Source organism: Sceloporus occidentalis, unplaced genomic scaffold (genome assembly GCF_023333645.1).
Source record: "Sceloporus occidentalis isolate IW3139 unplaced genomic scaffold, rSceOcc1.0.p SCAF_23, whole genome shotgun sequence".
Lineage (NCBI taxonomy): Eukaryota > Metazoa > Chordata > Lepidosauria > Squamata > Phrynosomatidae > Sceloporus > Sceloporus occidentalis.
Window position 1 is genome coordinate 12,338,892 of NW_028317003.1, and position 24,452 is coordinate 12,363,343.

The window sequence follows — 24,452 nt, forward strand, 5'->3', positions numbered from 1 at the left end:
CAATCCTGTGAGGAGAGAAGTGTATCAAATATTACGTTTGGTATTGATGAATTGTTTGGCATATTTGATTTTGTAAGGTATTTCATACTACTTATTATGAGTTAAGACTAGTATACATAGACACTAGGGTGTAACTTTATAGTAAATATTTAATTAAATTCAGTATTAATTACAAATTAATACATGTACAGACACACGCATTTAACCCTTTGACGTGCAGAGTGTTTGCTTTTGGGGTTTTTTGCTAGCTATCTATAGCTAGATAGATAGATACATAGATAGATAATAGATAGATAATATATATACATGCCAGTACATTTGTGTACAGCCGATCTGTTTCCACACACATGAGATTACGGTACTAAATGTAACAATTCGTTAACTTTATTCCCTGGGAATTTTGTTCGATGGGATGTAAATTGTTTTATCTTAATTCGTTTTATTTAGAGCTATCATATATAGGGTTCTGTCCTGGAAAAATAGAACATTTGGAATGTTATTATGAACATGTGGGGACTATAAACTCTGTCTAGGTGTGTAAGACTATATGAATTATTTTATATTTCTAAATATAGTTGATATTTGATGTCACAGTACACCCGGACGAAAAAATGTAGGATGAAAAAAATGTGGGAGAATACCCCCTGTAACATGTTGTGTATATTAGTGTTATATCTGTGCTTGAGAAGCTGTGTGTTATTGGGAAGTTTGCTGGCTCAGTCCCCAGTCCCTAGGGAGCACCATCATAACTTGCTCCTATTGGCTACTGAATGATCAGCTGCTTATATTTGCCTCTGTCGCTTTTGGCGCTCGGCCATCCAGAAACAAACCAGTTCGATGACTACTAATAGTTATAGGCAGATGTACTAATACACAACAAATCACAGTACTAGAGAGTGCAGAGCAAATGAGTTCCTACTTTGTGAATAGCACTTTTACTGGGAGCCTGCCTAATGGCCAGGACTCGTTGGTGGGGCAGATCCCCCTCTACTCATCAAGTTATGATGCTTTGAGGCATTTTCCGGGTTCTTTTGGGACGTCTTCTCTACAAGAGAAAACTTATCCATCACCATGCTTTTATCAACAATCTAACACAGTAATTGCCTGCAATCGAAACACCTATGACTATGGGACGTCTTGTTTCTATTCGGACAAGGACAGCACCAGCAGCCTCTCCCCATATGGGGCCAAGCAGAGGGGTAACGGTGGGGAATACCTTCATTTCTCTGCAGAACAGCAATACAAATCCGCCAATATTCAGAGCAAAATGCTGCACGAGGAAGCCACTGACCGGAAGTACAGCAGCCCTGTCTACCCATGGATGCAGAGATTAAACTCATGTACAGGTAAATGTCTACAATATTTCTTATATAAAAATATATAACGCACACCTATACACACACATATACGTGTGTATCTTCACCTCTGGTGTATGAATATATATGTTTTTAATAATGGTTAGATAAGTTAAAGGTAGTATATATATATATATAGATATATAGATATATATCTATATATATATATATATACATCTATATATATAGATATAGATAGAGATCTATCTATCTATCTATCTATCTATCTATCTATCAATCTATCTGTATAAACTGATTACTAATTACTGTAACCGAAAACAAAATGTATAAATATTGACATGCGTTTTCCAAACGAACTGAAAATAAATACAGAGGTAAAATGCAAATTGCGGGAGGTAATAGTGTATCCATCCTCGTTTAAATTTCTCTTTTCTCTATAAGAATAATTATATACATATACTGACAATTATATACATATACGTATATATTATCAGTGTTAAAAAATATATCTTAGATCAGTGGAAGGTAGCATGTATATATATATATATATATATATATATATATATATATATAAACTTTCTATTGATTTAATAGATATATCATTTTTTTTTAAATCAATCTCTTGTCTTTCTGCCAATCCAAAGAAAGGGGGATAATATTCTTTTGTTCCAATGTTTCAGGTGCAGCTTATGGAAGCCACGGCAGGAGAGGAAGACAAACCTACACCAGATACCAGACTTTAGAACTGGAAAAGGAATTTCATTTTAATAGATATCTGACAAGACGGAGGAGAATTGAGATCGCAAATGCCCTTTGTTTAACTGAACGACAAATTAAAATATGGTTTCAAAACAGGAGGATGAAGTGGAAGAAAGAAAGCAAACTCATAAATTCAACACAGCCTAACAGCGACCCAACAGAGGACAAGTCGGAGGAGCAAAGTAACACTTAAAATAATTCATCAGGCCTCCCCTTCACGAATCCTAAAGTCGTACTGTGACTTTTTTCATATCTATCTATCTATCTATCTATCTATCTATCTATCTATCTATCTATCTATATCGATCTATCTATATAGATTGATAGATAGATAGCTAGATAAACTTGGCCCTTCCCATTATTTATGCACAGCGTGGATTTCTTAATATATGAGAATCTACTTACTAGTTCAAGCTGTACATGATTTTAATTTAAAATGCAAATGCATAACAAAGGCTGGTCGTGTACATCTTGAAATATTGTACTGTAAGTATGTGCTTAGAGCAGTTTCTTTTCAGGAAAATTGTAGTCATACCTAAGTGCACTATGTCCTGCAAGTCAAATCAAGAATCTGGGTTCGGATGATAGTAGATTTCCCCTCAGACATTTTTACATAGTCTGCTCTATAAACTGAACTATCCGGAGGAGATGAAGTATATGCTATGGGGGAAAATTCTAGAAAAAAAACAACTGAAACGGAAATCTGAAGTCATCCTGTTTTTGTCCCTGTCTCTGCAGAAAATGTGAATGTCAGCTTCACTGGAAATATGAATTATCAGAAAACTCTGGAGCCAGTTAATATTTTTAAGGTAACAATACCAGTCCATTAAATCAAAGGGGAAATACGGATTAAAAAATGTGATAACTTGCTGAATGTTTTAAAAAATATTCAACTTGTCTACTGAAAAGAGTTTCTTTTGCTTATTTCAAATACATTGTTAAATTGAAAACAAAAAAGAAACAACATTTGGAGATATTCCCTGGTTATAGGTACGGATGATATTCTTATTCAGAATATTAGAAGACAGACACACCCTGCTGTATTGCACAGAATTGTCTTTTCGTACGCAGTTTTATTGCCAAAATGATTCGTTTTAAATGACCACTCGAATAGGAAATAAAACCTAAGTATGCTAACATCTACAGCCCTTTAATGCTTGTTTTTTTGTGGATAAATATCGCTGTCTGTAATGTTTCTGCTTATTCGTATCGACGTTTGGCAACAAAAACCGGTCGATAATTATTGCTAGTATACAAGCAATAAATTAGATATCATAAACATCGTGAATAAAATAAGAATATACATGTATATATCTTAAAAAACATATTTTGGGAGATATAACCGGGCAGCACCCTTTAAGCATTTTTTTCGGTATTAATGTGCTTTTTTCGTGAACTGTGTCTGTGAGACGGTACATTTGGTATTCACTAATGGAGCTGTGAGGGGAATGCAATAATTTTCCTGTAATGGGATGTAACCTCAATTCGACCCCGGCCCTGCATTCCCTATAGCTCGCTGTTGGAGACTGCAATGGCAGCTAACTGTCCATACGGTGGCGCTAGAGTCTGACTAAAATTGTGCAGCAAGAGTCGGGCCCGCGCATGAAATGCTCGCTCCACTTAGCATCCTCCCAGCTCCCCCCTAGTACACCAGTTTACCTCTAGAGGTCATCAGTCAGGATTTACGACTGGACAACAAAAGCACGTGATATCAAGTCGTACCCCATATTTGGGTGCCTACGTAGGAGGGAACCAAGTACATGTCCCAGTCATTTCCATAATTCATCATAAATTGTGCAAGGGTGCTATAGACGCACAAAACGACCAAGAACCACAAATCAAGCACACATATCAAAAAACAAATGAGCTCTTATTTTGTAAACTCATTTTGCGGTCGCTATCCAAATGGCCCGGACTACCAGTTACATAATTATGGAGATCACAGCTCGGTGAGCGAGCAATACAGGGATTCAGCGAGCATGCATTCCAGCAGGTACGGATACGGCTACAATGGCATGGATCTTAGCGTTGGACGATCAGCTTCCAACCACTTTAGTGCCAATGACAGAGCAAGAAATTATCCATCCAACCCAACTTCATCATCAGAGCCAAGGTATAACCAACCTGCAACGTCTTCACATTCTCCTCCACCTGACCCTCTCCCTTGTGCTTCTGTGGCCACTTCGCCTGTCAGCGAGAGTCACCAAGGGGTGAAAAACTCTATAACTAACTCAAACAACACCACCACGGTCAATGCCAGCAACAAAAGCAATAACAACAGCTCCCACATAAACAGAGAAGGGCTTGGTACTTCTTCTGGTGCTGAGGATGACACACCAGCTAGCAGCGACCAGGCAAGTTCACAGAATGGCCAGAGCCCTGCTCCGTCAGTCCAGCCCCAGATCTACCCCTGGATGAGAAAACTGCACATAAGTCATGGTAAATAAAAATTATTATTGTTTTACTGCCGCCTGTAAGTAGGAATGCATAAAAATATAGAACAGAGCTGTATGTCTGTTAATGGCAAGGGGGCGTCCATCCTAATGGCAACTTACCCATGCTAGTGATGCCCATAGATATTTTTAACTATTTCCCAGTGTTTAAAATATTTGCAGCTTGGACAACAATTTATTTTTAGTTTTTTGTCTAACTGAATTGTGTCAGTAATAAGCACATGTAAGCATTTGCAATTAAATTATGATTTATGCTTTAGAAATGCTTAATTTAAGATTTAAAAATATATGACACATTTATTTCCATCTGTATAAACTACGGGATGTTTTTTTAAAATGGTATTGCTAAATACATACATTTCGGAAAATGCATATTCCATAACTGCCTATGCTACTATTTACACCGAATGTATTTATTTTATTTGATAACGCTTGCCAATATGCAGTCATGTGACGTCATATATGTTGGGTATTTTCTTATATATTGATTCTTTCTTTTTTTTTGTATTCGTGGAATTAATATTTAATATTACAATGTTATTTTTCTGCAGATAATATAGGGGGACCAGAGGGGAAAAGAGCTAGGACAGCCTATACTCGCTATCAAACCCTGGAGCTGGAAAAAGAATTTCATTTCAATAGATACCTGACCCGCAGAAGGAGAATTGAAATAGCACATGCTCTTTGCCTCTCTGAGAGACAAATTAAAATCTGGTTTCAGAACAGAAGGATGAAATGGAAAAAGGACAACAAACTGAAAAGTATGAGCATGGCAGCAGCTGGTGGAGCATTCCGCCCATAAACCTATAATCAATGAAATAAGTACTGACTCAGTATTAGTTAAATATGTATATTGTCACCACGACTTTCTAGAACTCTTCCCTGTGACTTCTGTGAAGACCCCTTGTTATTGTTCTCCTTTAAAGTCTAGCCAGGAGCCTTTATTTGGTTAAAATTGCTACAAATAAAATGCTTTATGTAAATGTTTTGTTTCGAATGGCAATGTCTTGAAAATTAAATGTTTTAACTTATTTGACTATGTAAAGCGCTCTCTGTTACTTGAAGCAACTGTAAAATAATGTTTATTACAAATGTTCTGTGTTGCATTGGATTGACAAACTCAGTATGTGTTCGTAATGCGTAATTATGCCTGAATGCCCACAAATTTCACTAAACTATCTAGAATTCCCGTAAAAAATAACTATGTTGTAGAGGTAACTTGTTCAATCCAGTTTATCCTGTGATCTTGTGGTGAGTAGTAAAAAACATATTACAGAAACTGTTATCCCAAGCACTCTGTCCTAGCTGTTCCTTTTGTGTACCCTGTCTCTCTGCACGACTTCCTAAAGGTGGCTGTGGTCTCAGCTTCGTGTACGTTAATATGTGTTTTGTTCATAAAGGTAAGAATATAGTCAAGCTTGGCTGTTAAAGCAATTGATAAACTTTATTTTTTCCCTTTGTAAATGTTTTCCTTTTTTCCAAACAACATGACTGGAAGTAAAAGAAAAAAAAATAAACTTTTTACTGAAAATAATGTTTTATTTATCATTAGAGAATAAGTTTTTGGACTGTGTTGTGCATGCTGATTGATGATTGGATTTATATTGATTTGTGAAAGCCATGTTTCAAGACAATAATTTCATCTGGAGAGCTATCTGTAGTGTCCACTTACTTGAAATATCAGTATTGGGTGCAATGTGGTAAATAAAATTTCACTTTGAAAACTGTAAATGAAAATCCACTTGGTATGACTACTGTAAACTCTACTATTCCCAGTTAAACTGCATTTGTGAAATTAAGACGACGTTTTTTTACAACTTTTGAAGCCACACAGGGCACCTAAACTTTCCCCAAAACCTTTAGGTTGTACTTACCTCACCTTAGCTTGGATGGCTAACTCTTCTCATCTTGTAAAGGAAATGAAAGGGATCCTTTGCTAACTGCTTACATTCTTGCCTTCCCTAAGTTATATGACAGTAAACTTTATAAGCCTTAGTTCCGGCTATGTGACATTTGGATGCCAAATGAATAGGGTTTTGTCTATGAATTAGATCGTAAAATCCTCCATAGCACAGACAGATAGGCTCACTGGCTATAAAATGTCACGTGGGGCTATTAAACTAAGTTTTATGGTTTTGGGGAGTAGACGTCCAACATTATATAGCACATATGATATAATCTCACTGATGCTGGACATCATTTGGCTTTTAGTAGGACATGTAAGACTTGAGGACAGCACCTATTAAACATAAGAGAAGCCTTATCCTGTTCACTCACTCTTATGATCAGATTGAATGTTAAGGTAAGTTTTTGCACATATTAATTCTTCCCTGTTGAGTGTATAAGTAATTTAAGTTTAAATGAATAAATAATATGTTAACAAACTGGTCAGGGTAAGATAACAACAGGTCAGTCTGAAAACGAATTTAGACATACACAACTGAAAGGCCTAATGCTAATTTATGTTACTGGTACCAACTATAATTAGTGAACTTATTGTTACATCTAATCGAAACAATCTAGTTAGCTGTTAACTTTGAAACCTTAGCCTGTGAATTATTTGATATTGTTCATCCATGGTCCAGCCAGAGTGTATTTTCAGGGGCGATTCTAGATGAGCTGTTTGTGACTAAACAGAAGTGAAGTTTTTTTTAGCGAACTAATGAACAGGTTTCCTTGAGTGCTACATAAGATCTGTACTTACCTTAAAAAACTCCTTTTTCTGTAACAAGATTCTTATCTACCCCAAAAAACGAAAGTGGGTTATTTCAGAACAGCTGTTCCAATCCTCAAAGCAGATTGTAAGGAAAAATCACCCACTTCCAAATAACCAAAGGATATGTTATGATTCTCAATTTCTGTTTTAGAGAGGAATCTGGATAGGCCACAGCTGTGTGTTAAACTAAACATTCTTTTTAAGTGTAATTCGCACTGTTCTGTGATTACCCAGCAATGAACTTTATGACCGGATTTAACTGTAGTCTGAGATTTAGTGCTAAAAAATGGGGTGATGAAAACCCTGCCTTCGTTTCGTAGATCTAAAAAGAAAATGTTTTGGGGATACTTTTATACACCAAACCTGCCTTTTGCTACGTTCTGATTTGCTCTGAAACAAAGAGCACTATTTCTCTTGAATACTCTTGTAATGTAATATAGAATCGTATTTAAATGGTAGTTATTGTTAACTGAGAAGTGTATCCGTGATCAGTTGACAAGAGTTCAAACATGCTATAAAGTTTTATTGGTGTCAGTAGAAAACATTTGGTTACTTGAAAGCTTCCTCCTTATTTACTGATCTTCTTTCTTCTGAACCATCCAAATTAGCATAAAATATGACCTGCAATATAAATGAGACATTTCTTTTTTTTCCAAAACCACTATGACTTTAGCAAGCCAATAAGAATGCCAGTTTATTTGGTTATTTAGTAAAAACTCTTACAAAAAAAAATTCAAATTCCCCAAATGTTACTCTTGTTGGCTGGTACATTAAAATGTAATAGAAATGCTTCTGTCTGTGAAGTTTCTTTAAACAAAATATGCGGTGAAATGATACATTTCTTAGGTGTAGTGGTTAAATTTGATGCTTTTCTTTTGGTTTTCCTTTTTCACATATCCCCCACGATTTATTGAAGTACTGTATCTCACTGTGGGATTTCCACATCTGGATTTGTCTCTTGGCAAAGCATGCTGTATCATCCTATTGTGTCCAAAAGGTCATGCTTATGTTTGAAATGCCTAACATTCAGCAAGGAAAGAAAGTTAAACTGTGATTTTAATACACTGAATAATTTATTCGTTATTCAACCCTGAAGTGACCACTGAATTTTAATATTCTTACGTTATCATGAGAATACTTTTTAAACATATCATAAATAATGTATTTTGGTGTTTGAAGGCTACACATTTTAACATTGTAATGTTTTCATTTATTTAAATGTAAGTTAAACTATAACTGGGTGGATTGTATAGGTTATGTTTCGGAATTTGTAAATATTAAATATTTGAAGGTACACTCGAGAACATTTTAGACACAATACATACGTGTTACTGTGCCTCCCGAAATGTATCTGATCCTAACTATAAAATTAATTAAGATACAAATATCCCTGTTTATCTTATAAGATTTATTTTTTTAAAAATATATACTTTTATCAGGTTGGAACATGACTTTCTGGAAATGTTCTTCAAAGAGGCTCAAGCATTTAATTTACAATGTATAGGCACAAATATCACACCAGTGGTTTGTGACTTGATTTCCTCAGCACTTAAAACGTAACCATGACTCAAACAAACTACTTTTAAGCCTTGTTATCATTTTTTCATAACCTTTAACACTATCATATTTCATATCCGGCCTTTTTAAGAACAATGTTTGACCCGTTTTAAAAGTGTTATATAAACAATGTATCCAAATCTATGTTGGAAAAAAAAGATTTTTTTGAAAAATTTAAAAAGGACACACTTTTTGTTTTATAAACATTGCCATCATCAACCAGATGTGGCTGTCTTGTTATTATAAGTTAATGCATCTCCTTCCAGGTGCGATAGCATTGCTTTTCTCTTCCAATACATACCACTTAATGTATAAAAACACTTAGGGGACAAATGTTTATGTAATAATAATAATAACAACAACAATAATAATAATGTTCATGTATGTGTGTATATATATATATATATATATTTCGTGCAACTTTTTTTAACTTTTTTTTATATTTTCTGCTTTGAAAATAATATTTACCCAACGTTGCTGTTCAAACAATTGCAATATTCTGTAGAACAGTCTTGCTTAAGGTAAAGACTGTCAGTGCTTAACAAATCACAGCTCTCTCAGTTCACCGCCAGGTTAAGTAAATGCAGAATAGATAAATCTGCAAAGCTCAAGAATCACCAGCAGAGCTCGCTTCAGACCAAGTTCACCGACAACACAGTTGCTTTTTTCTAAACTAAAGTTACTGACTTTTTTCAGGCAAGTAAATGAAAACGAAACATAAACAGTTAATATTGGTTGACCGAGAGAATGTTTAATTTTGCTACAATTATAAAGACCTAGTTCTGTTCACAGATGCAGACACATAAAGGGGAAATCTGCCTATTTTACTTGTATCTGAAAAGTGCTTGGTATTTTATTTATTTATTTGTATAGTTGTTTTGGGTTTTTTTTTACAGCCCAATGATACATTTTAAATATGGGAGATGAAATGGAATCTACTTTTGAACAAATATCTTAAGTGTAAACAGGTAACATGAAGCAAAAGGGATTTGCATGTGTGTGTATGTGTGGATTGGGTGAGCACAACCGTAGGTCAAAAAGCAGGAGGTCAAAAGTTTAGACTTTTTCGCTGGTCTCAGTCATCCATCCAGGCAAAGTTAGATGTCAATGTTATAGTGGAAATGTTGCCTATCAGCACAAAAGATAAAACGTGTTTGAGTTACGCGAGCATCTTAGACTGGACTTCTGGTGAACTCTAGCGGTTGTGTGACCTTAATTACATATGCAAGGATAGAAAAATGATTCTTTTCAATAGCTGGGGTCGTATTTCATGATGAGATCTAAGCTCTATCGTTTGAATAAAGTTGTTCCATATGCAGGAGTTAGACTTGGATACTTGTAATTGTAATACTAAAGAGAAGTGGAAAATGAGAAATAGATATGGAATCTTTCTTTCGCAATTAAATAGCACATTATTTCGTTTATAGATACACTGCGCTTTGACTGCACTCAGAAAACTAAACTCTGGTCAGTTGTTTAGTCTGTAACATTTTTAGATTTCTTACACTGATAAAACAGATTTGACTACAGGATCAAAAAATTTAATTATAACTATAATAAGAACAATCATGTGTTTTCTAATATCATGATAACTTACTTAAATCTGTATTTAGAATTTTTCCTAATATTAAAACATTTCCTTTGCGAAGTACTATTAGGATCCATAGAAGCAGGTGGGTTTTTAGAAAGAGATTGTACTGTGTGTACCAAAGTTTCATATGAATCAAACGATCCAAATCACCTTGAGCTATAAATAACCTTTGTGTTCTAGTGCTCTATGTTTCATTTTTAATACTATTTTACATTTCTTCTACTTCATTTATTTAGCAGTAATTATGAAGTTAATTGTTTATTTTTATAAGATAAATACTCCAATTGCCCTACTGGATGACAATTAATCACAAATAAATGTTTCCAGATTTCTCATAATGAAGGGAATTTAAGCCGTTTAGAGAAGTTGATATTGTAAACAAAATGAACATCTCTTGTATCATGTTATATATTGTAATATTGTAACAAACAAACGTTTATGCAATGCTCTAAGCCCCTTACCAAAAATCCTCTTCAATGAGGTCACTTGAGTTTCCTCGGATTCACAATCAACAAGAGTGATACATTTCATAACCTCTCTAATGTGTACTTTTTATGTTATTTATTCTTAATTTTCTGTCACAAGAAGTGACCTGGCAGAAACTCCCTGCTGTCTTAAAGACACTTAGTGGACCTTTTACAAAAGCTAAGTCCAAGGCCGAGGTGAACTTCAGGTCACCGAGTCTAACAAATATGAAAATGTCGCCTGGTGAACTGCAAACCTCCTTACTTAACAAAGAATGTCAATGAGAAAGATTAATAGGAAACAAAATGCGCACAGTGTCACTCCTCGGTCACTTCGAAGGAGCCCCAGTGCAGCCTGCAAAAAAGCTATTTGGAAAAACATAGATTCCAAAGAAAATCATGAAGACGAAAAAAAAAATAGTTGAAATAAACATATTTCTTCCTTAAATTGAATTTGCAATCACATTTATTTTTTGCAGACAAACTGATTTTACAAGTTGCAGAAATGTACCAAAACTAGAAAGAAAAACAAGAACAAGCCATCTCAAGGGTGGGATTTTGACATCATCTTTATATAGGTAGGAGCTTTTTGACTAATAATATTATTTAATATCTGTTAAAAGGTGCTAAATTCAATTGAAACGAAAAAGACTCTTCTTTGCGTGCAGAGATATTGCCTCTTTAAAAAATCAGGACACAAAAGGGTTTCAAAAGAGCAGATTTGGCTGTTTATTGCTAACTGAGATAGCCATAAATCTTGCAGTGCAGTGTTTAAATGTCGTATGTGAGATAACGCGTGGTGTTCTTGGCTTAGTACTTTATGATTAAAAAAACCCACAATCAGGAGTAACAGGGCTTTTGAAATCTACAGATTAAATTGAAAATAAAGAGGTAACAACAAAACATGAAGGGCAACCTCATCACAGAGTTGTGAAATAAATATGTAAGTAAAAGAAAGCCAATAATTCTTATTATATTGCTCTTTATGAGTTCACTAAATCTGAACTAAAAACTGGTACATGATGGGTAAAAGCTGTTAATTCTCAGAATATATTAATTTATGTTTCATTTTTTATTAGGGATGTGTGTGCAAACTATATGCCCACACGCTATCATGTTAAAAAAAATGCAAGCATAAAAATCAAACGGAAACAAATATCGAAAAATTATTTTGTTTTTTTTCCATTTTGCAAGATTTTTATTATGGTGAATATCTAAAATCATTTAACACTTAATATCGTTCATATCTATTTTTTTGGCTTGAAATAATTCATTTTCTATCCTTTGAGCCCACGCATACACAATCCTTCTAAGTCAACTTTAATATTATTGTGTATCAATATCGTTGTAAACCTCATTTTCCAAATGGTAACATTGTGTTTTAAAATACAATTTTATTTCAAATTGTTTTGGTAGTTTAAATGTTTTACTAAAAAAAATATTTATTCATACCTATATTGGAATATAATTATTATCTAATACCAGCATATGATCAAGTTTTTTATGTACTATAATTCACTTTTTTATCGAAAAAAATAAATTTTTACATGTTGCTGCTGGTACCGTACATTTTATTTAAACAATGCACCATCTGTCCCGTCTATGCTGCATGTAGTGATTTTTATACTAGTATAGTGAAAATCTATTTCATATTTATATGGTTTTTTTTTGCTAAATTGTATATGTATACATACACACAAGGCTAACTGGTCTTTTTGTAAACACAAAATTACCCTGTGTGTGTAATGACATCAACCTAATGATGCAGTCTAATTGTTTGCATATCTTCATCTTTGCCTATAAATAGTTTACATGCATCTGGAATAATTCCAAGTTCCAGTGGTACAAACACTTTAATACATTGTCTACAAATATAATTATGCAGAATGTATATGTATATGGGTTTTTAGTGTTCCTAAATTGACCTGCAGCTCAGAGGAAACAAAAAAGTTAATGATTGATAATTGATTATAATCCTCCTACTAGAGTCTTTCAAATGTTTTCATATAATCTGTCTGTCTATATGTCCATATTTATATCTATGAGCTATGTGTATGAAGTGCATGTATAATTGTGCATGCGTTTGGGCGATATACAGTTACTGCATTGATGTGTAACATACGCATATTTTCTCGAATTTGTTGCAGGTCAGCAAGGATTCATAACTTTGGAAAAGGGTCCTAGCATCCACTTTGCAGTCAAATAATTACAATAAAAGAGAAGAAAACGGTAGGTGAGCGCTATTTACAACTGGGATAGAGATGCCTCTAATAATATTTACATAGTGAAGGAAAAATATTGTTCGATTGTTCCGTTCATACATTCAGAATTTTGGATGGATTGTTCTTGTTTAGTAATTTTAACTTGTAATCCACACACGGTCCCTTATTTTATGCTGGGATTTCAGACAACAAACCTGACATATGATTAGCACATTTTCTAGATATTAGCAGTATGTTTGCCGTTTCATATACCATTTGATTAAAAAAAATATATATATATAAAATAAAAAAAACTGTACTAGTTTGATTCAGTGCATTTTAAAGAACAATGCCACAGGCGACACCATACCATATTTGGGAGATCATTCTGTACAATATGTGAACATAACATGTGAATCCATGTTTTTGAAATTCCTTTCATGTTGAATGCATTAGTTATGTGCAAGTTACTAGGGGAAAGAACAGATCCAGAGGAACTGCTGCCTTTTCTGTTTGATGACTCTCTAATATCACAACTGCTATTCAGAGAAGATACATTTCTGCTTCATATATAGATTGGAGGCACTAATTAACCCCATAAGAAAAGATGCTTGAATTAAAAAAAAAAATCATTAGCAATTGGATGTCAATACACCCCCAATTCAACTCATCCCCTGCCCCCAAAACCTTTTTTCCTTGTGGTGTAGTTTATTACAGAGGCAGGGGATGCTATCATTGCAGGCACAAAGGGTTCTGTTCTGTAGGTACCATCACAGAGTAGACAGGATCCACCCATTTCCAGTGACCTCTCCATCAGCCTCCTCGATATGGGCTGCCCTGCAACTGGGGTATATTTTTGTTGTATGGCTGGTGTTAATTGATTCGTGTCTCTGTTAATGGCTGTTATTATTGCTATTTAATATCAGTATCAATGTTATTGATCTTTGGTGTTGTTTACCCTCTTCCCATGGACCTCTGGCACCGATTTTATACTCATGATCGTACGCCTCCAGTTAAGTACATAAGGCTCGCCTGCCAAAGCATTTATCATTCCTTGCGTTTCCTTATCCGGGGTCCCGGGGAATGCTGCCATTGGTCGGCTCGGTCACGTGGCCTGCTAACTTTGCACACTTGACAGGGAGTAGGAGGGTTTTGTGGAGAACAGAAAAACGACAACGCGAGAAAAATTAGTATTTTTTTGTTGCACTTCCACAAATTAATGGCCATGAGTTCGTTTTTGATAAACTCCAACTACATCGAGCCCAAATTCCCACCCTGCGAAGAGTATGCCCAAAATAATTACTTGCACAACCGGTCTCCTGAATACTACGAGCGGCCGAGAGAGCCGGGATTCGAGGCTCCTCCCGAGGCTCTGTATCAAGGTCCGAGCACGTACTCTGAAGCCAGCTATGGATATAGCCACATCACGCCACCGAGCCACGAACCCGTGGCTGTCCAGGATGGGATATCCCCAAAAGGACACAGTCAACCTCAACAACTTCTCCAGAGCCACGTCCTCAGGCAGCCACCCCAGCACTGTGAAGCTCTAGCAGTATCCAGTGACAGTATCCACCCTGACAAAACTGCCCCTGGACTCAAATGCAAAGAGCCAGTGGTTTACCCTTGGATGAAGAAAATCCACGTTAACACAGGTAAGTAGCAGAGAAATGAAACCACCACCATCGTCATCACTGTCTTATGGGGTCTGTTGGCCAAGGAAACAGAAAGCCTTGTTTTCAGTAACATTGGGCTTTTTTTTACTGCAGGGTTTATTTGAGTCTGTTTAGAAAATAATTACAAATCACATAAATGTAATTGCCCTTCCATTGACTCTGGGCCACGTGCCTTTGATGTTTTACTATCCCCAAGCCTCATCACCATAGTTTATGGCATTCTGTGGTTTCCTATTGTCAAGAGCCCATGGAACACTTTCATTTCTGAGTGTTCTATATATTATGTGAACAATGGTAGCCAGTCATTATCTAATGATTATGTACCATTGCTTCTTTTTTTTTTTTTTACAGTTAATGCAAATTACAGTGGAGGGGAACCAAAAAGATCTCGGACTGCCTATACCCGACAACAAGTATTAGAATTGGAAAAAGAATTCCATTTTAACCGTTACCTGACCAGACGCCGACGAATTGAAATAGCTCATACATTGTGTCTGTCTGAACGTCAAGTCAAGATATGGTTCCAGAATAGAAGGATGAAGTGGAAAAAAGACCACAAACTGCCCAATACTAAGATGCGTTCTGCAAACCCATCATCTTCCAGCCAGCAATCGAATGTACAGGGGCATCAACACACAGATGGGCCATCAGCCCCATTATTATAAATTATAGATGTATAATTGCAGTTGCTGGTAATCAGTTGGACCAAATAACTATGGGGGAAAGCAAATTTCCTTGCTAGTGTTGCATAGACAGCAGGAGGACTGCTCTCATAACCAAGGGATTCCACTGAGACTTTTTTCTCTGTTGTACTATTTATGTCAATGTTCCCATATAATATAACCAAGGGGGTATATGTGTATATGAATATTTACATACAGTTGAATGTCTGCAAGGAACTATTTTGTATACTAAGTACAAATACCACAGATACTTTTATGAGATAGTATGTGATAATTATATGGGCCAACTAGTGTATTATATTTTCCCCAAATAGCTGTGGGTATTTAAGAAACCAAACATTTTTATGATTTATTTAATGGACTTTAAACCGCTCTACTATGGACATTAAGGAATCGGATTTGTAAATACTAGTCTGAATAACAGCGTTTGTTCAGAGATAAAATGGTTGTCTTCCCTACTTCATTTGTTGAGACCAATGTGTTTGACATTAATGTGGATCTTAGCTTTATGGTAGGCCTTTGATCGCCTTGAAGGTGATGATATGTTATAGATACAGTATGCGTACTACATATTGTGAATTTTGTGATGTATATTGTGGTGCTAACTTCTGACAATACCGAAGAACGTTCTGTGAAAATTAAAATATTTCAAAAACAACCAAAAAACTGTTTCCTAAATAAATAATTTCATTAGGCATCTTAAAAAGCCAAAGGATAACACAATACTATATTAAATCATTCAATTAAAATAATGGTTAAAGTAATGGGTTTTAAAAAAAGGGGGGACAATAAAGATTACAAATTTATATGAATGGATGCATGTTTTAGGAAAACTTAGGGATCATTTATCACTATTGTGTTTTAAAATATGCTTATAATCCATAGCTAGAAAGATAGATTTATCTGCATTTAATTATGTATACACATTGTTAGATATGTCCGTTGTGTTATACATTGTTACTAATACACAATTTAGTAGTTATTATGCACGTCAGATTCAGCTTGATAGCGAAAAGGAAAATGTTGTTATTTTGAAACAAACTGGGTATTTGTCTATCCTGAGTTCTTAGGTTTATAGAGAAAAAGCATATCTGCAGATACACACTCTGTAATATTGACAGGTCTGTATGTGAAATATTATTAAGGCTTGCATTATTGTACATGATTCTACTATTTTTATGTTTTAGTTGGTTAGACTTATATATAGCTATGTATATATATATATGGATATACATAGATATATCTATATATATATATAGATATATATATCTATATATATATATAATAGCAGAATTTGCTTACAAAATTTACTAAAATAACAACATATTTGTACTTCACCAGAAATTCTGGAGGATTTCCTTTGGATAACAAAGTCTGTGGAGGAGGGCTGAAATTTCTTCGAAAATGCAGTGGATTGTGATGAGTGACCATTTTTTAAACCAATTAACCATGATCCTACTACAAATTGATGCTGGATAGAAAAAAGAAATCACCAGAGTGCCTACATTCTCATAAGGTAAATTGATTTACGTATGTATTTTTGCAGAAATTCCTATAAATGTGATTAAGGGGAAAGGACCTAGCTAAAATATATTCTCCATATCTTTTATTTTAGTCCTTAGAATTTCTTGCCTGTTCTTTGCCCTCTCACATTGTCTGCCCTTTGCTAAGGCAACCAGAGTTCACTGAGAGGACACCGTTTCTGTCTATTGATTGTTTTTTTAGAGATGCAAGCTGACCCTCAAACCCTTGACCTTTAGGGTAGAATTCCATGTAAGATGAGAGATCCCAGTTTCTGTAACTCTGGCTTACAGTCATGCTAACAATTTTTGTAGCTGACATTATTTTATTTTCGTTGATGATTATGGGTTTCGAGAATAAGCTAGCAGGGTAATTTTGGTTTTCCATTTGTATTCATATTATTTTAAGGAAGAATTGTGGAATTCTGGGTACATGAAAATAATATCCCTCTATACTATATTTCATTATCTGATTGTGAAGCATAAAGTAAATAATAATTGCAAAATAATACAGAATAAAGGTACTCCACCAGGGGCAGTTGGCGTGTAAGAGGTAATCTTATGTTAGTGTCCCAATGTGGCTATTTTTTTTGTCAAAGTAGGTACAGGACATTATTATTATGGCTGTAATAAAGTTATGTATCTTTCCTTATAAAGATATATCGCTCCATTGTTAACATTTGTGGAAATAGATTTCTCGTTTTGTATGGTTGCTGTGTTTATAGTATTTTTTCATTGTATCAAGAATGCGCTTTTTTATGATTACAAAAGTACGATCTACAGGACCCTATTTGCTGCCCTAACGTGTGTTATGGTGTGTTCTTTTTTCCTATCTGTTTGTCTCTCTCTGCTTGTCTGTCTGTCCCTCTCCCACTTACATATGCACACATATTTCCCCTCTTACTCTCTTTCTCATCTTTCGTTAATGTATCCCCTTTGTCTTTTTTTCTACCTATAAATCATCTAATCCTTATCGGTCTGACTTTCTTTGCCTCTCTGTCGTGTCCATTTGTCTTTCTTTCCTTTTTAACCCATTCCACTTATGGTCAAAAAAGACAAATGGTTGGTACATAATAGTAACTTCTGGTTGGAGTGTAATTATCTCATTACAAATCACATGAAAGATAAGAGTTTTAAAGGGGTTTCCCCAAACCCCCGAGCCTTTTCGTATCTGGAAGTCTTGAGCAGTATATATTTTATGCAATACACCCTACACGTGCACTCCACTGCATGTAAAAAAATAATGATTCTCAAACACGTGCTGTCTTTACATGTAACACTGATACATGACAGAACAATATCAACATAAAACAATTTATTAATCTGTCATTCCTACGGAATAATAGAATTTATTGAAAAGTGTATTGAATATTTCTGTATTTGGTCATAACATGTTTCTTAAAAGTAAAGGAGGGTATTGTTTGTAGTATTTAGAGTAAAGTATATAAGGAAGTACTGCTGTGAAAGATTTGGCTTCTGAATATAAGAAATGACTTGATCTAATTTGGCCTACATATATCAAAATCTAATATTGTGTTTGTGGTTTCAAAAACTAATGGTTTGTTGTATTTTGTTTTGGAAATACAATGTGGAAATGAATGTGACCTACTTTGGCATGGAAATATAGGGAAGGCTTGCTGTGATCTGTTTTGTTTTGGAAATTCAAGAAATATGATGATGTGACCTATTTTAGCTTGAAAATGTGGTGAAAATCACCTGATCTATTTATCTTATAGGATCAAATTATGACATTATATTAATTTATTCTCAGTTGCTTTTATTCTAGACCTTGTCTAGTGTACATTAGTACGTTATATACGTTATTTAGTAGACCAGTTTTTAAATGGCTGTGCCAGGTATGGCAGTCTAGCACCTTGCAACACTCTCGTTGATGGACTTTCTTTTTTGTAAGACAGCAATGTGCTGAAATTATTATCCAACCCTTTAAAGAAAAAAAAACTAAAAAACTAAAAATGAAATCCAGCATTCTTCATGAAATTACTGTTAGAGAAAAAGTCTGTAGAAGAAGGGTTAGTTGAAAATGTATGGCTTTATGTGCCATGATAGAACATTTTTATTGTCTTATATTTTATGTGAATTAAAACAGTTCACTTCTAATGTGCTTCTGCTGCATTATCTGATGTGCTTCTGCTGCATTGTAGGCCTCAGTGGCAAAGAATGGGTTAATCTTTTGTTTTGGCTGATCACCCTGATGTGGTGTGTGATTGAGAACCGGCAATGCTGTCACTTATATTGCCAGCTACCTGGAACACGGCATTGTTCACCTATCAGGGGTTAATGAATCAATGGCCTCTAAGCCTAGGGCCAAGAGAGCAATAAGGCCGGGCAGATGAAGGGCAAGTACCTCCAAGTGCCTGTGTACAAGTGTACTGCATAGTGAGAATAAATGGAGAATTAACACGGTTTTAAATCTGCCAGGTGCCTTATAGATTGTAACCTTAAATGTAAAATGTTCTGGTGGCTATAATGGTAAGTGTTGAGTTTGTTAATTGTGTATGTAAATTGTGCCTGTGTGTGTAATTGCCCTAAAGAGAATGCTGGAAATTGGTGCCTGTGTTCTACATGCCCCCATTAATGTGCTCAGCCCCAAGAGGTACATGCCAGAAATGACCTTATCAGTGTTAAGAACTAGCACAACTTGTACTAAACTGAGAAATCCTGGGGTTATTGGCATGTCTTTATACCAGATGCAAATTACAATGTGATTCTATTGAAGCATTAGCATAGATCAATATTTCTTCCCCCAAAAATGTAAATTTCTTTTTTCAAACTTTACTCCCAGAAACATCTATATATATATATATATATATATATATATATATATATATATACTTATTGTTACTTGTTAATTATTCCAATTCTTTGTTTGATTCCCCCCTAATGTTGAATAACATCAGTCTTGGTTGGTTGCTTTTTATGTGCCTTTTAAACCATGATAAATATTATTACATATAAATACTGATAAGGTTATGTTAATGCCTACTTGTTTTCACCATTTGTAGCTTTCAATCTAACGTTACAATTTGTATTTGAGCTGTTTTCTGGTTCAGTGTTGGTGCATTTCACACTTTACGCTTTCATATATTTATCCAGATGTATGTATACATATATATAAATATGCATAGAGAGCGAGAGAGTGCAAGTGATTTAAATATGTGTATTTATACATGCAATATTCATGTATATATAAAGAAATATTTTGTAGACTAATATTTTCAGTAGCACACACGCATGATACGGTGTACAATTCCGTGTTTTCTTTTTTTTTCTTCTTCATTATAGCAAATTTGCCCAACTAGTAAAATAAGAAGGACAAAATACACAAGGCATTGCTGTGTGCTCAGAGAAAAGCTGAACATTTGCTCCACGTGGATATGTTCACATTAAGTACACGATACTATTACACTAAGCTTTAAAGAGGGGGACTTAGCTCTAAAAAGTGAAAAGTGGGTGATTTCATGCTGGTCGTATCGGGCTGCATTATTTCAAAAAACACGCCGTTTTGCTTTTTTGATGATTCTGGTGTAATATCAGATAGAGGAGTACTTTCGGGTTCCTGATAAGCTACAAACCGTACAAGTACTTACACTTAACCCCATCCACAGATCCACACACACCACATATATAACACACAGCTCTCATCTCAGTTTAGTGATTGGAGAACCATAACAATTTACCTACGTTTTTGGTTTAGTTTAGGCAAAACTACAAGTCTTCACTTGCAGAATAATGGTTGGTGGTAATAAGGAGACCACAAAACAAAGGGGAAAAAATAACAAGTCAAAATAGTGTATTTTCATTTATAAACTGCATCACCCAACAGAAACAAATCTCAATCTGGTTCTGTGTTGCTATTATTTAGTTTTCTAGTTTATCCACGAGGTATTTGCATTAAACTGCTTTGTTTAGTAGGTTTTCTTATAGAGTGAGCTTCGCCGATTTGCAGCAAATTTGATTAAACGCTAACAAATTATGTGTGATGTCATTGTGCTAGAGAAATGATATAGATTTTTGAATTCTCAATCTTACCGGTTAACTTGGTACACAAATCATTTGTTGTTTTTGTTGCATGCCAAATAGCAATAAAATACACCTTCAAACACTAAAATATTACACTCTAAAGGGCACTCGTTGACATTTTTATTGAATTTCTTTGTTAACACTTGTTTTTCAATCAAATTTATTCACAAGCCATAAATCCAAAGAAAATTGTAACAGAGATTTATTTGTCAGGTTTATATCTTAATAGCCCAAACATATGATGGTTTTAAGCAGGTCAGGCGTTTAACCATTTGATTGTATGTTTGAGCGTTTGGCTCTTAAGGTGTTAATCCATGTTACAAAAACTTGCTTGAACATTTATCAATGGCCCTATGAAGTGACTTGGTAGAAGCTCTTGGCAGTAATCCTGATTTAACATATTCTCGCTAAACATTATTTAACCATTTCAATGCCAGGATAGTATTGTTGGTCAGTCGTTTAGAGAGATAACTTTATAATATATTAAAGAAAAGATCTTTTAGAATTTTGACAACTCTGCAAAACAAACCATTTCAGCAAGTTCGAGTATTACAGTCCACCATCCCACACACGCAATGTAGGAGAGATAAAGTGCCCATTGTATACAGTGGCGTGGTTTGGGTTAAAGGAGTATTTCAACAGATCTATATAGGATAAAACCTGTAATAAGTGAAAGAAAAATAGAATTTGTACACATTTGTAAATTTGTTAGCAGCAGTAATTACCTCCCAGTTTTGAGTATAAATACCCACCCTTATCTCTCCTAGTATAAAACCGATTTACCAGTTTACACGGGACACAATTAATTTGCTGTAAAGTCCAAGTCAGTAAATCTTTAAGTTGACGAGTAACGTCTTCCAGTCCATATGAAATTAATCCAGAAATTGCTTGCCGAAAAGGAATAAATCAGGCGACTTGACTCCTGCACTTTTCTGCGCGCCCAGGCTCAGTTTGAGCTCCGTTTTATGTGCTTCTTGATCCCAGTTATTCTGGCGCCATGTTTGATTTCTGTGAGAAAGAGGTTTGTAAATTGAGTAAATCTCACATATATATATATATATAGTATTCTCTGGCGTTATTATAGACTGCTGGTTTCTCATAAAGCTTCTAAAGCAACGTTCACTTGCTTCAACTAGAGATCTTCTACATTACTGAGCTTCTCAACAAGTACCCAATTATCCATTAATTTCGGTCAGTCTTCTGCTGTGGGGCTTTGCTTTGAGCTTTACGTGGGCCATTATATCCTAGATATTCATTAACTAGCTGCAAAATGATACGTTCAGAGTAGAAAATCCGCTTTTATTCAGACTCCTAAGTACATTTGAGGTCCTCTCCTAAATATTAAAGATAAGGGATATCCCTTTCAGAGGTTTAATATTGAATCTATTGAATACAATACTTACAATGTTACTGGCATTTTTAAGTCTATTTGCATATAATTTTTGTTATCTGTCTTTAAGAAACCTTTAGGTCTGGTTGTATGAGAAACTAATACCTGCACGTTTTACAGGCTGGATTTTATAATTCCAAGGAAATTTAGATGCATGACCCTGGACCCCAGCCCTTAATGATACTTTCAAGCATACAAAAAAAACATCTCCAATAAAAGAGACCATTTTGCATTTGTCAGGTAATTAAAGGTCCTTTTAGTTTCCACACTAGAACATGTGTAATGCGTGGGAGTGAGCAAGCCTTCCTCTAAGGGGTTCTAATGGATACAATGTGCTGAGCTTAGTAATCAAACAGTCAATAAGGTTCCCATCTGAAACTAAGATTCCATGGGCTGATCAACTCATGTAAGTTCTTGTAATGTATATTATGTCAGATTTCTAAAGCTTGATACGAAAATATGCCTATATGTTTACTGGTGTATATATTTTTTATATTTGCAAGTAGAAAAATCAACACGGTGCAATAGTTTGCTTAATTATATTGGTATATTGAATATTCGAGAAGGCAAATGTTGTATCTTAGCAGAGCTCCTTCCTTATCATTGCCTTTTTTTTTTTTTAAATAAAAGGATTTAAGTTGACGTATGACCACGTGAGCACATAATACAGAACATTATTGTGGCATTTGGAGAGGAGACCCAAGCAGGCTTTGCCTCTGATTACGCCTTTCCAGTATCTTCATAGAGCAAGTGCTTTCATATTCTCATGTTAAGGGTTTCTTTATTATAGGGATACTGATCTTACCAAGGATATCTTCTTGGAAAACCGATAGGACTAAATGCTTCGTTAGAAAGGATGGATTTTATTTTAAGGTATATCCGTTGATTGTTCATTAATGGGGTGAGTTATTGATGTCCTAAGCAAAAGGTCAATAGAAAGGCTTAAGGGATTGTTTGTTCTCGACCATAGACTAACGCTATATTTCTCTATCTTAAAGTATAATTATGTGATATAGAATTTATGAAGGGAATATATTTGTTTCTAAAATATTGTTATCATTTGCTTTCTCTGCACTCTGTCTGCTCTACCGAGACTGACTGTGTTCCATTATAGAAGACTATAACTATATCTATACATTTTAATTATTTTTTTAAAAGCAGTTAATGAAGAAATTAGTAGTTTTATTTTTTATATGCGCTAGACAAACCTCACAAGGATCTACAAGGTTATGTCCCTGTAAAATATTAAACCAGTTCAAGTGAAAAAAGTCTCCTAAAATCTAGTAACACATCTGAACCCTGCATTTAATGTTTGATACAGAGTAAAGAATAGTCGCTTTAATCTAGAAGTTCAAATATTTAGTGTATTAATAGGATATAGTGATATGTTATTGGCATTCTCCAACGTGAGATAAACAGCATATAAATAAATATGTTCCTAAGGTTTGTGAGCGGGGTATTATGTACAGGCACTAATGAGAGGCGCTTGGGAAGAGGTCAAAGTGTTGAGATTTGATTTATGTTGCTATTGAATTGGGGCAGAGGATCCTGATAAGATGATGTACCAAAATCGTTTACTATTATGCCTCACGGACGGTGGGTCTTAGTACATTTAGTATATATTTTATCGCTTATATTCTATTTTCCTTGTGTGTCTGCCTCTGTCTCCTCTGTGTCATTCATTCAATCCCTGTGTGTTTGTGTATATATATATATATATATATATATATATATATAAATGTTTTTATGATTGAGGCGTTTCAATAGGCTTATGGGCTATTCTACCAATCGTTTGTTAATAGAAGCATATCAAACTTTGGATTACGGTTGTTGGACTGAGCTACAGTTCTTTGTTGTGGTTCAGGTTTGACTAATGTTGAGAGGGATTGCTACGCGACAAGATAAATTATTGTTATATACCGGTTAGTTACATGTTACTGCACCTTTTACCCTAAAATCATAGCGCTTTAATACTACATGTATTCCATTTAGATTTATTATTATTTTTATTAATCTCTTTTAACTTTCATCTATTTATTTTGTAAGAGTAATAATATTAATATAGCAACAATGGCACCTATATATACC

General features: G+C 34.7%; 3 protein-coding genes across 3 annotated transcripts; all 3 read left to right on the forward strand.

Annotated features, from left to right (window-relative positions):
• Window positions 1-907: 907 nt before the first annotated feature.
• On the forward strand, window positions 908-2,268 carry LOC149300815 (homeobox protein Hox-A6-like). The gene is made up of 2 exons (XM_089484812.1): window positions 908-1,346; window positions 1,997-2,268. The coding sequence occupies exons 1-2, from the start codon at window positions 908-910 to the stop codon at window positions 2,266-2,268; spliced, it is 711 nt and encodes a 236-aa protein (XP_089340938.1).
• A 1,669-nt stretch (window positions 2,269-3,937) lies between these two features.
• HOXA5 (homeobox A5) lies at window positions 3,938-5,330 on the forward strand. The gene is made up of 2 exons (XM_089484875.1): window positions 3,938-4,514; window positions 5,080-5,330. Exons 1-2 carry the CDS (start codon window positions 3,938-3,940, stop codon window positions 5,328-5,330), a joined length of 828 nt encoding a protein of 275 aa, XP_089341001.1.
• Window positions 5,331-14,276: 8,946 nt separating this feature from the next.
• On the forward strand, window positions 14,277-15,395 carry LOC149300817 (homeobox protein Hox-A4-like). The gene is made up of 2 exons (XM_089484813.1): window positions 14,277-14,709; window positions 15,082-15,395. Exons 1-2 carry the CDS (start codon window positions 14,277-14,279, stop codon window positions 15,393-15,395), a joined length of 747 nt encoding a protein of 248 aa, XP_089340939.1.
• Window positions 15,396-24,452: the final 9,057 nt, after the last annotated feature.

What these genes read in the sequence shown, in the direction of transcription:
- LOC149300815 (XM_089484812.1), top strand. Translation starts at nt 908, where the DNA reads ATGAGTTCCTACTTTGTGAATAGCACTTTTACTGGGAGCCTGCCTAAT. An exon ending in GAGATTAAACTCATGTACAG is followed by an intron (nt 1,347 to 1,996) that starts GTAAATGTCTAC and finishes CCAATGTTTCAG; the next exon opens with GTGCAGCTTATGGAAGCCAC.
- HOXA5 (XM_089484875.1), top strand. Translation starts at nt 3,938, where the DNA reads ATGAGCTCTTATTTTGTAAACTCATTTTGCGGTCGCTATCCAAATGGC. An exon ending in AAAACTGCACATAAGTCATG is followed by an intron (nt 4,515 to 5,079) that starts GTAAATAAAAAT and finishes ATTTTTCTGCAG; the next exon opens with ATAATATAGGGGGACCAGAG.
- LOC149300817 (XM_089484813.1), top strand. Translation starts at nt 14,277, where the DNA reads ATGGCCATGAGTTCGTTTTTGATAAACTCCAACTACATCGAGCCCAAA. An exon ending in GAAAATCCACGTTAACACAG is followed by an intron (nt 14,710 to 15,081) that starts GTAAGTAGCAGA and finishes TTTTTTTTACAG; the next exon opens with TTAATGCAAATTACAGTGGA.